At 44.1% G+C, this 18,043-nt stretch overlaps 1 protein-coding gene across 3 annotated transcripts in view; it reads left to right on the top strand.

Moving 5' to 3' along the window:
• TMEM229B (transmembrane protein 229B) overlaps positions 1-3,132 on the top strand; it is a 54,702-nt gene extending 51,570 nt beyond the window's left edge. For all 3 annotated transcript variants that reach the window (XM_015413294.1, XM_015413293.1, XM_015413292.1), the window contains one exon: positions 1,898-3,132. In XM_015413294.1, the coding sequence (XP_015268780.1) occupies positions 1,925-2,428 (504 nt within the window). In that variant the 5' untranslated portion in view covers positions 1,898-1,924 and the 3' untranslated portion in view covers positions 2,429-3,132. The remainder of the gene's footprint in view (positions 1-1,897) is intronic.
• Positions 3,133-18,043: the final 14,911 nt, after the last annotated feature.

The following is an 18,043-nucleotide window of genomic DNA, read 5'->3' as shown; positions in this document are numbered from 1 at the left end:
TCATCAGTGATGATAACAAGGCTCAGAGAGGCCAATTAAGATCTCTTGGTAGTAGTAGACAGTGTGTCATATTCAGGAGGCTAAGGGTTGGCTAGTGGCCTAAACATGTCTCACTATGGGGGCTGATTTTGGGTTTTTTAAATTATGAAATGGAGGGAAGACGTGGCAGTTTAGCACGGGCTTCGTCTCACATGGAGAACTATTTGATATCAAGTAAGTATTTGGCCCTTATGCTTGCCTTTCTGTCTAACCATGATTCCAGGTTTTCTTGAATTGCCAGGTTGCCCTGACCTAGATGGCCCAGGCTAGGCTGATCTCCTTGGATTTTAGAAGCTAAGCAGAGTAGGCCCTGGTTAGTACCAGGACGGGACACTACTAAGGAAGTCCAGAGTTGCTATGCAGAGGCAGGCAATGGGAAACCACCTCTGCATGTCTCTTGCCTTCTAAACCATGAGGTTTCATAAGTCAGCTGCAACTTAACAACACATAATACCCAAGTTGAAAAGGGCACTTTTTCCTCTTCTGTGCCATTTGCTGCAGGCTTTCTCGCCTCATTCAGTATCGGCTTCACTGTCATTGATCACTCACAGTCACTCTCTGAATAGTTTGTCTTTTTGTTGTTCTTTGTGTCATTTGCCAAATGTATCTCACATTTTGTTCTTTTGCTTTTCTTATGTTTTCCTCTGCTGCTATCTTATACACCTCTTCATACCTCCTTCATCTTTTATTTCTTGTAACCTTCCAGTCTGTTTTCTAGATCACAAAAGTCGGGGGGGGGGGACAACTCTTCACTGAAACAAACAAACAAAATCTATTTACTGATTTCTTCTTATGTTTGGGAGAGTGTAAAATATTGGAACTACTGGCACGTGCATTTATACACAAAAGCCTCCACATTTAAAATTATACATACAGCAGGGAGATGTGTATTTGTCATAAACTTGCTCCCACAGCCATATGTGAGGATGACTTGTGTTATGTTCTAAGCTATTGTTGTTATACCATTACTTTTGAACTTGGTATCGTAATCCCTGCATTACTATTGGTTAAGAATAGAGAGTGTTCATTGGTCCTAAGCCAACTGGAAACTACCAATCGCATTGTTCTGCTTAGGACCAATTAAGCCTGGGGCACAGAGTTACAATGTTGTTGTTGTTCACTATGCAATGGTATAAATATGGAAGAAGCTGCAGGCATTCCTTGTTGAAGTCCTGAAGCAATGTTGAATAAAGGTTCTGTTTTACGGTTCATCGTCTCCCGCTTCAATACTTGAAAACTTGCTTTCCACAGGTCATGTGTGAGCCAACATTTTATTACAGTGTATTTTGGTTCTGAATATACAGTAAGCATTTAGACAAATCGGGGGAGATGAACAGTGTTCTTTTGTTGTTGTTCAGTCACACAGTCAAGTCCGACTCTTCATGAACCCATGAACCACATCACTCCAGGTCCTCCTGTCTTCTGTTGACCTCCGGAGTTTGCTCAATTTGTTCTTAGTACTGTATTAGTACTGTATTTTCTCAATTTGTTCTTAGTACTGTATTTAATCAAATGCAAGGCTACGTTTTTCCCCCATAAAAAGATGGGGTCATCGTAACTTTGTATACAAGTTACAGTAATAAAAATGTTTTGTTTAGAACATTTTTTAGCAGGGACGTCTCACATTCAGGGTCATCTTCAAGTAAACATGAATAATCTTCTTCTAGGCTTTGTCTGTTAGTTAAAAAGGCACTCCTAAATCCATGTCCTGTTCTTGGGCATGTCATTCTGAGGATCTGTCTGCAGATCTGTGATTCTGTTACATAATGATTTTTCCATATTTGACTCAATGTGATAAGACCTAGTGCTGGAAACCTTATTTACCAAGTCTTTATTTCCCCCCTCCCTTTTCTTGTAGAGTTCCTGCTGGGGACTGTGTGGAAGGATGGCAGCAGCAGAACCCTTGACTGCTTTCTCCCGGTGGTACCTCTATGCCATTCATGGCTATTTCTGCGAGGTGATGTTCACAGCTGCCTGGGAGTTTGTGGTCAATTTCAACTGGAAGTTCCCAGGTGTCACCAGTGTATGGGCACTCTTCATCTATGGCACTTCCATCCTCATTGTAGAAAAGATGTATTTGTATCTGAAGGACAAGTGTAACATACTAGTGCGCTGCCTCATTTATACTCTGTGGACGTATTTATGGGAGTTCACCACTGGCTTCACTCTGCGTCAGTTCGATGCCTGCCCTTGGGACTATTCACAATTTGACTTGAACTTCATGGGCCTCATTACTCTGGAGTATGCCATTCCATGGTTCTGTGCAGCATTTATCATGGAACAGCTGGTCATCAGAAACACACTACGTTTACGGTTTGATGAGAATGCTGAACCAGGGATTCCCACTGTTCCCATAACCTTGGCCAATGGCCATGTGAAGACTAATTGAATAGTAACTTAGGGCTGCACTTTGACTAAAAGGACTCTACTGCCCCCTTCATTAGAGACCTGTAATGATGGCTTCAAAAGCAAAACTCCTGCTTCCTGTATGATAAAGAAACCTCCTTCTGTTGGAGGTATGCATGAAAAAGTGGAACCAGTAGATTTTCTATGGATTTTACTTTTCTGTTTTTTAAACTGCAAGTAGCACTGCCAGCTACCTGTTGGCTAGATAGTTTCTGACTTGTAACTTACTATATGAACAGTCCTATTACCTGCATTTTACTGCATATGTAAAAAAAGAGAAATGCTAGTATAGCTTGTACGGAAAAAAACAACAACACACAAGTTAGTAAATTGGCACAGATGCCCCTGTTAACTTAGTGATTGGCTTATATTCCATTAGGCAATATTCAGGTGCTTGCTTGCAACCAATACCTCCCATGGGACCTGAGATGCTGCAGGGTCAAGGAAGAATCAACAGCTGTTGAGATAGCCCAACAGTGGCAGTCTACTAGGGAGGTAGAATCTGCCCTCTTGTGTGCTCCTCCTAAGGCTTTTTTATTGCACCATAGCGTATGGTATTATGGTGCTGGACATCTTGCAGGATTTATATAAAAAAAAGATTACTTTTCAAATCATCCATTCTGATGCTCATTACAGAGCTTGTTCTCCCATTTCCATCTCCCCCTCCCCCCCTCCCTCTCTCTCTCTCTCTCCCCCTCCCTTAAGAGGATACCTGTTCTGCTGGATTAATGTTATCGTTGTATAAGCTGCATTTTGGTCAAGTGGTCAGAAGTGGGAGGAAAATGGCTGAAAGTCTTCCCTGCTTCTTATCTTTACTCTTTGTAGTGGAACTCAACAGAAGGGCTGCTTCAGGTCTGATTCTTGCTACCCCCTTAGCCACTGTTCACATCACCAGGATCTTCTCTCCTTCCCAAGGAATTCTGTTCCCCATGATACTGATGGCTATAAACATGGACATGATCCTGGGATTCAAGTCGTCATATGGCAGCTGGATTCATCAGGAATTGGAATCCTGAAGGACAGACTATATATTCCTTGTGTTTATTATTTTCTGTCTGCACTGATTTGATCTTATCTAAGTCTGCCTAGTGTTCTCCAGGTACTAATAGCAGTATTAGTAGTGCAGCCGGTTATCTTTGTAAAACGATTTGTGAGCAGCAGAACTGCCTTATAGTAGGGAGCACTATAGGATCACTTTCTTCCAGATGGGTTGTGACAGTACAGCAAGGGCTGAAGGTTCCGCCATAGAGCACACTAAGCTTGAGGGAGGTGTGAAGGTCCCAAGCAGGTGTATAGCAAGAAATTATAATGAGAAAGATGGATGGTATCTAGTGGCCACCAAAGAATATTTCTCCCCCCCCCGAGGATTCTTGGGCTGCTTCAAGTAGAAAATGTGTAATAGCCTTAAGAGGAGGGTATGTTATAACCAGGCCTCCTGGACCAGAAGAATTCCAAGTATCATTTGCACTGAATGGAATGGAATTGCACTAGCAAAGAGGTTGGGTTTGTGATGTGAATGTCCTTATGTGGCTGCAGAGCTGCTTCTGTTTTTTGTTAAAGATGTGGCTGCATAATTTGTTTGGCTGGCCATTGTTTGCTTTATCAGTCTGATAACAACTGTTTGTTGCTCCATTCTCAGAAAAAGAAAGATATCCTGCCACTCTGGATGGGCTCTACATTGTTTTAGGAATAAGAATTGCATTTACTTGTCAGAGTGTGTGATTGCTTTGTTCCTTTCCCTCAGGTGTGCTATCCATTGCTGGCGATGGATGGGCAGAGACAATGGCCCCTGGAGCTCAGTCACATCCATCCTGTGATTGACAGCAGGCTCCTGAAATACTCAGAAAACTCACAGAGAGATTTGTTCTCTTTTTATAGTTCTAATGTTTAAAAAGTAACTACTAAATCAAACTGTGTTTCCCATCCAGTATGGTACCATACATAGAGACTTCATATATCAGCAATGCAACAGTAGTCAACTAGAGTGGAAAATAAGATGGAAGGTCAATTTGCTGATGGCATAATTATGCTCTTAAGCCCTCTTTGTTGTTAATGGGGCATCCTGAATACTGTGAAAACAAGCATTCTCTTAGCATTTCTCTTCTATAAGCTTCTCTTCTGCACCCAAAAAGGCAAAAGTAACTTGTAAAGGTATTAGACATTGCTGGTCTCCCCCCCCTTCTTGCCCAGATACGGAAAGAAAAATACAAGTATTCTGTAAAAGGAATAGTGCAACGAGGAAATCTGGTATCCCTATACTTCCTGATAACCACTGTCTATGGAAGAAAGCATAAGGCCGAGTAAGTGCATTCTCACCACTAACTAGTCACTATGTACTTTCAGTAAGTTTGAACACACAATTCTGTTTGTTTTCCATTCCTGCCTTGGCCAGTAGCACAACCATGTGCTCCTTTGTGTCTGTATTCTTATCCTAAATAGCACAGTTACTTAATGGCTGGGCAACAGTTGCTTACACTAAAGAATGGCTTCTGGCCTTCAGCCTTTAGGCATCTTCTACAAATGAGCTACGTTTTCCCTTGGTGCATTAACATGGCACCACCTAAAGCTTATTTTATGCTATTATCTCTGATTGTACTCTGAGATGTGCCCTCAAGGGTCTGTAATTTTCACACAGAAGTGCACTTTATTTGCAGTTTGCACACCAGGAACTGAGCTGGGCCTCATATGGTCATCTTTCCCCATGTAGCCCTTGCCAGATGTTCCATTGAGCAATCAGCAATTGTCTTTAACAGCGTTTTGCAGCCTCTACCAGTCACTGTAGCAGACCCTGTAGATCTCCTTACTCTTTTTGGAGGAATGCAACTCACTTGCATCCAGAGATTCTACCCATTTTGCTTTATTTCCTTTATTTTTCAGTTCAAGTGAAAACTACTGATGTTATTTTGCAGCCGGGTTGCTTAAACCACACAGCAATGACAACCACATTGCTGCCAACAGTTGCCTAGAAGCTGTGCAGCAGAGGAAGCACTTGCGTATAAAAACGCACACAATCCTCAGTTAAATATTTGCTTGTACGTGTATCTTCCTCAGTAAATTAAAGTTGCCTGTTTGAATTCACCAGCAATAAAAACTTGTGGTTTGTTTGGCTTTGCCTTCTCACTCTCTCTCTCATAAGGAGAACTTGGTTTATGCTTGCATTGTTGGAGAGGGGAGGGGGGCTTATGGATTTGCTCATGCACTGCTTTACACTTTTTTGTAGCACCTTCTTAAAAAATAATATTTCAATGGCTCACATGCTCACACACAAACAATATGTCTATGTCTATCACATTAATGCATCAGCATATTATCCTGATAATTTTGATAAACTGGAAGAAAGCTTCAACATCCTGTTTTGCTGGCAAGGGCTGAATCTTGTACGAATCCTGCTTGAAAATTTTCCTACTTTTATAGTGTGTTTGAAGCCCCTGTATAATTAATTGTGACTTTTCCATGAAAATGTGTATCATCAGATACAATGAAGTTTAGACTAACTGTGGTTAATAAAACTTAACTAACCATAGTTAGTGGAGTGGCTTGCAGACAATCCCATCAGCCATAATTAGTTTTAACAAGCCACTGTTTGGCAGGTGGTCTGCACTGAGCCGGCATATGGTGTAGGGGTTAGAATGTCATGGCTAGGATCCCAACTCTGCCATGAATGCCTGCTGGGTGACCTTGGGCCACTCATGTTCTCAGGCTCACTTATTTCTCATGGTTGTGAGGATAAAATTGAGGGGGGATAATGCAAGCTAGGGTTGCCAATGCTCCCTCTCAGCTGTGGGGTCTTGTGAACAAAAATTCTACTTTGTGACCTACTGGCATTAAAGTTGCGAGCAAGCGATTTGGCTGCTGCATGAATTAGTTTGCTCTGGAGCCATCCTTCCTGAGCAAAGATGTGTGAGCCAGAGGCTAAAAAACTGTGAGCTAGCTCACACTAACTCAGCTTAGAGGGAACACTTGCCACCCTCCAGCTGGGGCCTGGAGATCTCCTAGAATCAGTTGATCTCCAGATGACTGAGATCAGTTCCTCTGGAGCAGATGGCTGCTTTGAAGGGTGGGCTCTATGGCATTATATCCTGCTGAGGCCCCTCCTCTCTCCAAATACTGCCCTTCCCCAGGCTCCACCCTCAGATCTCTAGGAATTTCCCAACCTGGTAACCCTAATGCAAGCTGCTTTAGATCTTCACGGGGAGTAAAGCAGGGTATAAATATATAAAATATATGACAATCCTTTTCCCTGGCTTCACACCTTTATTTTCAGACACTACCTACAGAAGCAAGTTAAAAATTTGAACCCCAGGTTCACATATACTCTAGATAAAGTCGATCGTGGCAGTGGTGGGTGAACACATGAAGCTGCCTTATGTTGAATCAGACCTTTGGTACATCAGATTCAGTGTTGCCTACGCAGACTGGCAGTGGCTTTCCAATGTCTCAGGCAGAGTTCTTTCACTTTACCTATTGTCAGATCCTTTTACTGGAGACTGAAGCTGGGACCTTTGGCATGTCAAGAAGATTTCTCTTCTACTAAGCCACAGACTCTCCCAATCATGAGTGACAGTGACACCCTATGCAGAGTTACTCTAGTCTAAGCCCATTGATGTCAGTGTGCTTAGAAAGGAGTAGCTCTGAATTGCACTGTATGTCTTACTAAAGCCAATAGAACAAGTTAGTCATGACTAACATAAATCGTATTGCTTTCAATGGCACTTAACTTTAGGGAGACTGCAAACCAAACCAAAGCCCAACTCTTGCTACTAGTAGGAAGGTAACACAGTCACAGCTGCTAATGTGATGAGAAGAGGTACAGGACCGCACAGCCTGCAGCAATAACAGCATATTGGTGAGGATTGCATTGATGCTCCATGCCTCAGGGGACTGAAATATGAGGTGAGCTGGCAGATTGCTTCCCATGTTATGATTTTAAATCACAGATGGTGCCTACCAGTTTGCAACTGTAATGTGGAAAAGATGTATATGTCCATTCACTAAGAGGAGGCAGCTGATAATCTGGCCTGGAAGGAGAATGGCAGACCCTCAGTCTGTTACAGAAGATGCCTGTGTCTGTCCATTCCACAATTCTCCTAGAGATGTGAGTTATGAGTAACTTGTCTTCTTAGCCAGCATGGTGTAGTGGTTAAGAGTAGTGGACTCTAATCTGGAGAACTGGGGTTTGATTCTCTGCTCCTCCACATAAAGTCTGCTTGGGCCAGTCACAGTTCTCTCAGAACTTTCTCAGCCTCATCTACCTCACAAGGTTTGTGTTGTGGGGAGAGGAATGGAAGGTGGTTGTAAACCACTTTGAGACTCCTTAATGTAGAGAAAGGTAAAGGTTCCCTTGCTTGAAAGCCAGTCGAATCCGACTCTAGGGTTGTGGTGCTCATCTCCGTTTCAAAGCCGAAGAGCCAGCGCTGTCCGAAGACGTTTCCGTGGTCATGTGGCCGGCATGACTAAACAAGGCGCACGGAACACTGTTACCTTCCCACCGAAGTGGTACCTATTTATCTACTTGCAATTTCTTGCTTTCGAACTGCTAGGTTGGCAGGAGCTGGAACTAGAGATGGGAGCTCACTCCATCATGCGGCACCCGGGTCTCGAACTGCTGAACTACTGACCTTCCACAGCCTGCAGTTCAGCGTCTTAACCACTTGAGCCACCGCAGCTCCAATGTAGAGAAAAGCGGGGTATAAAAACTGCACACATCAGATTTCTTATTCAAATACCACTGTTGGGTTTGTATCATACCCTCAAAATTTATTTATTTACTGGCATGAAGCCTGCTCTGTCCACTTAGGAAGATAGCAGTGTGTTAGCTTTATACCTTCTTAGGCCTAACCACCAAGATTCATACTGCTTCCTGAAGACACACAGTACATATGATCAAGCAACCTAGGGCTGATGGATGGGTAAGGAAGACTTTACCGCACGTCAGCTGCCAATGTTTATCAGGTTATGGATATCAGGTGGAACTGATTGCATCCATGTTCACAACCATTCATTCCCTAGGTTGAAATTTTGTGATTGCAGGATTTGTGCAGGGATCTTAGTCTGGGATTGGGATCTTAGTCTGGAAAGGCCTGCGTCAGCCATGTCTTTGTGGATGGACAACTCTCTGTTTTCAATTATCTTTCTATATTCATGAAGAAGAGCATCTTGTCTTTGGAGATGCGGGGGGAGCAATGTGGCACATCATCGGCAGCCAATAGGTCAGAGTGGGTTTAATTCATCTGCTGATGGTTCTCATAGTTGTATTGGGTTGGACATCAAGTTTGTGGATGTGGGGGCTGTTGAGCCACACTGAAGCATCATATTCCACGATACCATGCACCAACCCCAAAGCTGAGCATCTAAGTGTTGTAGCAGATGCACCCCAAGTTGTACAGAATTTTTAGAGAATGTTCTTTTGTGTATTTTCGCTGCTGCATTGGTAAGATGCTATTTATAGCTCAAGGTCCTATTCAGGGTAATGCCAAGGTACATTGGTGTATGGTTGTGTGTTAAGTCAGGTGACATTAAGGTAGACATTCAGTTCACGGTTGGCAAGATTGTTATTGAGATGGAAACAGTAGCATTCTGTTCTTCCTGCACTTGGGATAAAAAGTAAAGGTAAAGGTTCCCTTGCTCGAAAGCCAGTCGAATCCGACTCTAGGGTTGCGGTGCTCATCTCCGTTTCAAAGCCAAAGAGCCAGCGCTGTCCGAAGACGTTTCTGTGGTCCTGTGGCCGGCATGACTAAACACCCAGGCGCACAGAACGCTGTTACCTTCCCACTGAAGTGGTACCTATTTATCTACTTGCAATTTCTTGCTTTCGAACTGCTAGGTTGGCAGGAGCTGGAACTAGAGACGGGAGCTCACTCCGTCATGCGGCACCTGGGTCTCGAACAGCTGAACTACCGACCTTCCACAGCGTCTTAACCACTTGAGCCATTTATGGTAGTAGTCAGCCAAAATGTTGAGGTCCCTCCCTAGTCAGTATTTCCTCAGTCTTTTCAACTGATTTGTGCCTTACTACAATCGCCATGTCATCGGTATAAAGTCTGGAAGACAACTAATAGAATATGAACAGGCTTTGGTAGTTGTGCAGACCTGTTGTATAAATGGGGCAAAATACCAGGACCCGAATGTGATTGTGGTATAGCCCGCCAAACTATTTTCCGTCTGTCACAGGAATGTGAGCATCGTGTATTTCAGGGAGATGTGACAGAGCTCTTTGAACTCTCCCCAGCTGCTATTGAGTGGATTGAAAATTTAGACATTAGTATTTAGGGGGATAGCCCAATCGGACTGCATATCCATTGTATCAACTTGGCTACATATTTTATATTATATGCTTCCTGTGTGTAACTCTGCCATATGATAAATAATAATAGCTGCCAATGTGTGCTAGAATGGTTGCCTGTCTAGGCTCCCAGCTTCATGCATTATCAAGTTTACAAGGAAATAGAATTACAAAGTTGATGAGCAGTCACCAAGAATAAGGTGGGTAGCCATGTCTGTCTGTAGCAGTAGAAAACAGTAAGAGTTCAGTAGCACATTAAAGACTAACAAAATTTGTGGCACGGTATGAGCTTTTGTGAGTCACTGCTCACTTCTTCAGATAACCAAGAATGCCTCATTTATTTATTTCCTTCATTTATACCCCACCTTTATCTCTTGTGGGGACATATAGAGGCTTTCATCATTCTCCTGTCCTCCAGTTTTATCCTTAGTAATGTGGTGAGAAGAGCTACAGGTAGGTTAGTCTGAAAGTGTGTGACTTCACCAGGTCCCCCAGCAAGCTTCCATGGCAGTGGGGATGTTGTGTTTCCTAGATTCTAGTCTCACACTGTAACCACTACACCATTCTGGCTCTCTTGATGTCCCATGGCATACTTAAGTGAATTCTCTGGGTGATGTTATGACGAACCCCTGCTTCTTCTTCTCTGTGAGGCAGATTTTTCTGCCAAAACACTGTTCTCTTCTCTGTTTGAGCAGCCTTTTAGTAGCATGTTTCTACTATAGAATTATAACTTTCTGCGTTTAAATTAAAACAAAAAGGTTGATTTTATTGAACAGACACAGTTGAATCAGGAATAGGACAGGGGACGAGAAGTTGAGGTAACTGATGTTGATTATACCAATTAGAATATTGTGAACAGGCAACAGAGTATAATTGAAGCTTATATTCTTAGAGACTCAGTTCTTAACTGTGAGAGGTTTGTTTGTCTTGGAGATTTCTTTCAGCAACAATGTGTCTTAATAAAGTTTCATAAAACTATTTTAGTTTCCTGGAAGTTAGTACTTTCTTCCTGTATTTGAATATTTCCCTTGTGGGATTCTAACTTCCCCCTCTTGAGGAGTCTAGACCGTTTCCCTTTTCACACAAACCAGAGGTCCCTTCTGAGTTGAACCCTCTGAACAACTGGGTAATAAATATCCGCCTCTTTCTAGGAGCAATAATTTTTTTCTGTTTGGCTTGACTGGCAGTTTCTAACCTCCTGTCCAGTCTCTTCTGTCAAACCTAAACCCCAGTTCTGGAGACTGTGAATAAACAGAATTCAGGCAGGGCTGACAGATTTTTAGTTCTGATTTTTGAACTTTTTCTCAATTGTGTTGAAGAAGAAGAAGAGAAGAGATTGGAATTATACCCCGCCCTTCATTACCCAAAGGTGTCTCAGAGTGGCTTACAAACTCCTTTCCTTCCCCTCCCCACAACAGACACCCTGTGAGGTAGGTGGGGCTGAGAGAACTCTTGACAGAAACTGCTCTTTTTCAAGAACAGCTGTGCCAGAATTATGGCTTGCCCAAGGTCATCCAGCCAGGTGTAAGTGGAGGAGTGGGGAATCAAACCCGGTTCTCCCAGATTAGAGTTCATGCATGTAACCACTACACCAAACTGGTTCTCTGTGTTGGTACACAGTAAGGGCAAGGAGTTGTGTCCCTTCACTTCTCAAGTGACTTGTCTGTTTCCCTCAGACCAACACACACACTCCTTCTGACTGGCAACTGCCAAGCCAAAGTCCAAAGGATGACTGACTCTTTCTGATCAGACTGAAAGCAGCAGCGTGTCAATCAAAGTGCTTTTCAGTGAGGCATTAACCCCTAATTTCCCAGCTCTCTGAATTTAATGCACAAAGCATCCTGCTTTAAGAAGGTAAGTTTGTCACAGATGATAGTGAAGTTTGTTGTGGAGAGACTGCAAGCCATTTTGAATTTGCCCTCTGAAATCTGACCTCTAGCACAACAACACCATCAGCTCCAAACTGTGATGTCAACCACCCATACAAAATGCAGGCAAGGGACCTTTGTGGCCAAAGACATATTCAAACAACAATGGAGGCAAGTTCAACTTCTCGCAAACACGTTCTGGAAGCATTGGAAGCAAGAGTATCTTCCGATTTTACAAAGCCGACGCAAGTGGGAAATGGGCAAGCCTAACCTGCAGGAAGGAGATGTCGTACTGCTGAGGGAGAAAGATGCACCCCGCAACTTGTGGCCCACAGGTCTTGTAGATCGGGCCTTGTTGGAGCAGTCAGCGAAACATCTGTCTCCACCAGAACAATCGGAACAGAGGATGAGTTTACATACATGTCACGTGGTCGAGTACAGGTTCTAACTTCCCCGATGCGTGCCCATTTGCAAGATGAGAAAAAGAAATTGTACAGAGAAGCAGAGGGTGCCTAGAGGAAGGTGGAAGAGAGCCTGGGCTCACACACTGGCATAACCCATTTGTAGGATATGCGGAATGCATAGGAGAACCTGATAACCCAGATAATGAAGTGGGATGCATGCATTGATCGTATACTTGGAATCCTAGATCGGCTGAATTCAAATGAGGCCATAGAGGAAATGAACGGCCTTCATAAGGAGGTAAAGGCACGGCGCAAATGCGCCACGGACACTCAGTATGACTTGGAGACACGGATCAAGGAGGAAGAGTTAAGACTTCTTGAATCCACTGAGAATGAGAGCATCTTTAAAGACATTACCAGTCAAACTGTACCCCCCTCAAGCAGTGCCCCACTAGGAAACCGACATCTAAAAATGCCCTCAGCTCATGGAAGGTCATCTCGCCGTTCTTCCAGAAGTGTCTGTTCCTCCAATAGATCCTCCAGTTCTTCAGCAGTGGCCTTAGAAGTTGCCAAGCTGAAAGGAGTTGCGGCGGCGGCAGCCAAATGAGCCGAATTTGCTAAGAAGCAAGAACGCTTAGAGTTAGCCACAGCGCAGCTCCAAGCAGAGAAGGAACTAGCAGCCACCAAGCTCCGAGTGGAGAAGAAAGCACTACAAAGAGAAGCCGAGGCAGCTGAGACAGCAGCTTGGGCAAAGGCAGTTGAGGATGAGCTTTGGGATCCAAATCCAGACCCCACTCTTGCAGAGTTGGAGGTGCAAGACACTGACCAAAGAGTTCTGTCCTATGTAGTGGAACACAGCGCCATCACAAACAACTTCCAATCGGAGGGAACACCTTCAGCACTCCAGCCAGCTGTGCCAGTCCACACGCCAGTGACCTCTACAGCTTATGCTCCTGTATCAGTCCAATTGACAGATGTGCTGATAGCACCGCCAGTGCCTACGACCCTAGTGACAGTGGGATCCATGTCTGCATTACCTGTAGCTCAGCTTCCCTCTGCAGTTTCAGGCCATATGCCTGCACTCTTTCCACTGTCATCTGCAAATCCTGTGTCGACACTCACTCCAACATTAGTTATTCCAGCAACAATAGGTACCAGTCGGGTACAGGGAGTATGTGTGTATCTCTGATGCCCTCTTCTCCTCCGTAAGTGTTTAGAAGCTCATCATTATTAAATTACCTATCTCCAGTTGTGGTCATCTCTACTTTGGTGCCTTTAATTATGGCATCCTGCTTGTCTGTACTCCCAGAATGAATATATGCCCACATCCATTCCAGCTCCAATCACTGCAAAAGCTGAGCATTGCCAGACTATTTAATTCGGTCAGGCAGACTTTGTAAGCCTTTTTTTGGATGTTCTAGTCTACCTGAACCCTCTGAAGCTGTATGCCTTGTAAAATGTAAAGCACATTCCCATTTCATCCAAGCAGCTCATAGACTGCAGTTCCCAATAGGCAGAAGGATTTGCTGGTAATACTGTTAGAGTGATCTTTGAAAACTCAGTTTTGTTTCCCATCTGTTGTGTGCCGTTACTTTCAAAGGACAGAGAAAACAGGTGAGATGGCTGCTGGGTGCCACAAAAACATCAAAGATCACAGTTCTGAGCACATGATAAAAAGAATCTTGCTGGGAGCAATGTGGAGGTGCTATTTTGGGAAGTGAGAACTCCTTTCAAACTGGGTTATTATTTTGTGTCAAAGCTTTTAGTGATCTGATATAGGATTCTGCAGTGACTGAGATGGAAACTTGATGGTTGGATTCCATTCATATTTAGCCCAGTGCATGTACCAGGCTGTGTCAGAACATTATATTTGTTACATTACATCTCAAACATATTACATGTATAGGGTAGAATGGCACAGAGGAGAAAGTTAAGTGGTTGGTAGATTAGACATCTGATGAAGGCATTTATGAAGTGCAGAGGTATCCAGAGGAGAATGTTTTTGCCCTTCCCCAAGCTACTCAAGGCTCTAGGACCAACAAGAAAACTGACCTGACTGACCATCATTATGGTCCATAACTGGTCAACCCAAACAGAGGTTAAAGTCTCCGAAAGTATTTAGATTGGATTATCACCATCTGCTGATTTATTTATAGAGTCGAATTTTAATTTTATTGTATTATGCTTTAATCTTTTAAATTGTTATATTTATATGCTGTGAGCCACCCTGAGCCCGCTTGTGGAGTAGGGTGGGATGGATGGATGGATGGACGGACGGACGGACAGATAGATAGAATAAGATATTTAGTAAATTAGCTGGTTCTAGCTGCTTTGGGGATCATTCTATGGGCCCCAGCTCAGGAGGGAAGGGAATCCTCCTTAACCCAAGGCTGTTTGGGATTCACAGTGTAAGCAAATTTAGGTAAAGGTAAAGGTTTCCCTTGCTCGAAAGCCAGTTGAATCCGACTCTAGGGTTGTGGTGCTCTCCGTTTCCAAGACGAAGACCCAGCACTGTCTGAAGATGTTTCCGTGGTCATGTGGCCGGCATGACTAAACGCCAAGGCGCACGGAACGCTGTTACCTTCCCGCTGAAGCGGTACCTATTTATCTACTTGCAATTTCTTGCTTTTGAACTGCTAGGTTGGCAGGAGCTGGAACCAGAGATGGGAGCTCACTCCCTCATGCGACACTCGGGTCTCGAACTGCTGAAGTCCCGACCTTCTAGCCTGCAGTTCAGCGTCTTAACCACTTGAGCCACCTTCAATAGTCTTAAAAAGGTGTAGTTCTGCTTACAATTGTACTTTATATAGATTCCAGTAGCTTCTGTGAGTCCCAGCCCTGTGGCTCTGGTTCTCATGAGATCTGTGGATCTCACAGAAGCTCCTAGTTCCAGCCTACCTCTACCACACCAGCTGCTGGCTCAGTCCTCAGGGACAAGGCTGATCACAGGATCCTAGTGTTGCAGGGAGGTCCCCCCCATCCACAGGTGAATAGGCCATGTTGCTGCTACCTGCTTTCAGTGTTTCCCCAGCTGTTTGTGAGTTTCCTGAGTGGGCATGGTGCCACCTGTCAGCTGTGTGGTAGAATCTTTGGGACTAGAGCTGACTATCGCAGTGTACCTGTGTCAAACTAATCCCTTTATTTAGAATTTCTATATATCTTTGTGCTGATTTGTGCACCTGATCCTAAGAAACCAAACATTTTCCCCACAATAAAATTATAATATAGTAAATCAGGAGAAAGAGGTGATAAATGAAAAGGGGGGGGGGGAGGAAGAAAGGGAGGGGGAGCAACAAGGAAATGGGGGGCAACAAGGAAATGGGGGGGGAGCAATATCTTAGCTTTGTTTTCCTGGTACGCTGATTCATCTAATGTTTTCTGGGGGGGGAAACCCTAAAGCTTTTATGTTGTTTTTTATTCTGAGAAATTTCACATGTCCAAATAGGAAAATATATAACAGAGGAAAATAAATAATTCTTGTCTTTCCGATGAGACGGCTGTCTGGCCAAACTGAGTTTTATTAATCCCCGCTGTGCCATGTCACAGCTTAAATACTGAACACTTCAAACAAACATCACTATATATTGGAAGTTGACTTCAGACACTGCTGGAAGACTGCCAGTCTTTTCAATTATGATCACAGTTCCGGGAGTCAAAAAATATACAAAATATCACAGTTCCATAAGTCCAAAATATTGTAAAGATTGCAAAGATTACTGAATCCAGATTTATTTTTTAAAAAGGAATAAAAATAAAAAGATCAGTTGGGGTCGGCTGACCTTATTGACAAAAAGCCCTCCTTATCTCAACTGTCCTTGATATTTCCAGAACCCTGGTGGAAACCTGATTTATCAAGCCCCCCTGTCAGTTGGGTCCCCCCCCCCAGAGGTAAGGACCAAGAAGTAAATTCCCTCCTTTCCCTGAGTTGTTCGCCCCATAGCAAGAAAGGACTGGAGCCTTTGAAAGTGTTCCTTATCAGGTTGCCATGTTCCCAGGAAGTCTATCTTTGTGCTGATTTGTGTGCCTCATCCTAAGAAACTGCTTACAGGTGAGGTGAGGCTGCATACATTCTCTCTGAGTATGACTATAATTAAAAATACGAGTATTTACTGGGCTAAAGGTTTGCAAAAGCAGCTCCCAGCTGAATATAAATAGCATACATGGCAGCCGCCGTGGCGGCTGAGCTACACCATTTTAGTTGTTATTAATTATGCAGTACTCTAGGAAAGTAAATAAAACAGATCCTTACTGATACAGCTTGCAAGATGGAAATAAGAGCAAGAGAAAAGACAATACCAGAGAAAGGGGTGGGGGGGGGAGAGTAAAATAGATCAGAAATGAGGACTGGGGTAACTTGATTATCCCCCAAAGGAGTAAAATTCTTCCCCAAGCCATAGCAAAGCTTTCCTGTAATGCATTTTATGTAGGGGTGATCTTGGAGATGGACTAGTTCACAACATGGTAGCATGTCAGGGAGTCACTTGCAGGGTATATATAATGGCACTGCATGAACTCCTCTGGCTTCTAGTTTTTATCAGTACTTTTTTTGTTAAAGGGGGGGGGGAAGGTGCCAGTACTCATATATAAGGTTGTGCTAATTTTCACCAATTTACCCCTCCCTCTGCCAATCCCCACACTAGGCTGTTTTTGAGAGTCCACTCTCTCTTTCTTTGGCTGAGTGGGGTGGGTCAGTGCAAAAGGGTCAGGACTTGGGTCTGCCCAGAAAAAAGGGTGCTGGTATTCAATACCAGTGAGCACCGTCACAAAAAAATTCCTGGATTTTATCATCCTAAACAGCCTCAACCTGGCAACTAGTGCATGATGGGGAAGGCAGGAACTGATGGTGTGGAGACTGGTGATTGACATCCTTGGCTTGATGATGCTGGAATGATGAGCATGACCTGGAAGTGCTGTCATGGCGGGCGGGGGGTAACACATTTGTCCTAAAACAATATAGTTTAGCCATAGAATTTGGGGCAGATGCTAGAGCATTGCCCAACATGATGACTTCACTTCCAGGTTGCACCAGAAGTGCTGGTGCAGGAGGTCTCCCACTGCCAATGGGCAATTGGGAACTCTACCTGGTACCTTGTCCCAAGGAACTGAGACCTCAATAAGAAAACCTATGGTTTCCATCACCCTCACAATTAAATAGTAGGGCTGTGCTGACTGTTTGCTGAGAGGGATGAAATATTCACCAAGTATTCTGCCACCCAAAAAAACGTCCTGTCCTTTTCATGTGCATTCACGGCTGTTTCCAGCTCCAGCCTGCTGGCTGAGGCAGCACAGGGAAGAGAATGCTTGGGGTGACAAAAGGCTTTGAGCCACCTCTACCACCCGCACAAACCAAGACTACAAGTTCCAGCCACATAAGCATCAGGTTACTACTTGTGGGACAAAACATTTTCCCTCCATGTCATAAAATGTTTCAACTACCTTGGGGTCATTTCCTGCGGGAGCGCACAGGAGCGGAGCTTTGGCAGTAAGGAGCCCAAGGGGAAGCACATGCAACAAGCTCCGCCCCCTGCTCCAAGCAGCCCTCAGTTGGGCCACGAGGAGCAAGAAGCAGCCAGGTAAGTTGCAGAGCCCCCCCCCGGCCGCCTTCAGGTACAAGCTCTCCCTCCTCTGTGAGGACAGATCGGCGCGTCCCTTTCCCCCCCCAGCTAGCAATCCAAAACAGTCCATTGGCACCTTTAAGACCAAGTTTTATTCAGGTACAAGCTCTCCCTCCTCTGTGAGGGCAGATCTGCACGTTCCCCCCCCCCCAATAGCTAGCAATACAAAACAGTCCAGTGGAGCCTAAGTGGTGGGTGTTGCCTTCTGACACACTTCCGGTGATGTCAGGGAGTGTGGCATATGCAAATAAGTTATGCTAATAAGTTATGCTAATGAGCTTCTGCACCTCTTTGTCTACAAAATGACCCCTGCAACTGCCCATTTTCTCAGGGTATGCTGGTTAGGCAAACTCACATGAAGGTCTTGTTAGGCCTTATGTTCTTTTCTTTGTTTATACCATTATTTACTTAAGAAGACCCTCTCCATCT

Source organism: Gekko japonicus, unplaced genomic scaffold (assembly GCF_001447785.1).
Source record: "Gekko japonicus isolate JY-2015 unplaced genomic scaffold, Gekko_japonicus_V1.1 scaffold32, whole genome shotgun sequence".
NCBI classification, from domain to species: Eukaryota; Metazoa; Chordata; class Lepidosauria; order Squamata; family Gekkonidae; genus Gekko; species Gekko japonicus.
The sequence above is the reverse complement of the archived record's forward strand: the minus strand, read 5'-3'. Positions and strand labels throughout refer to the sequence as shown.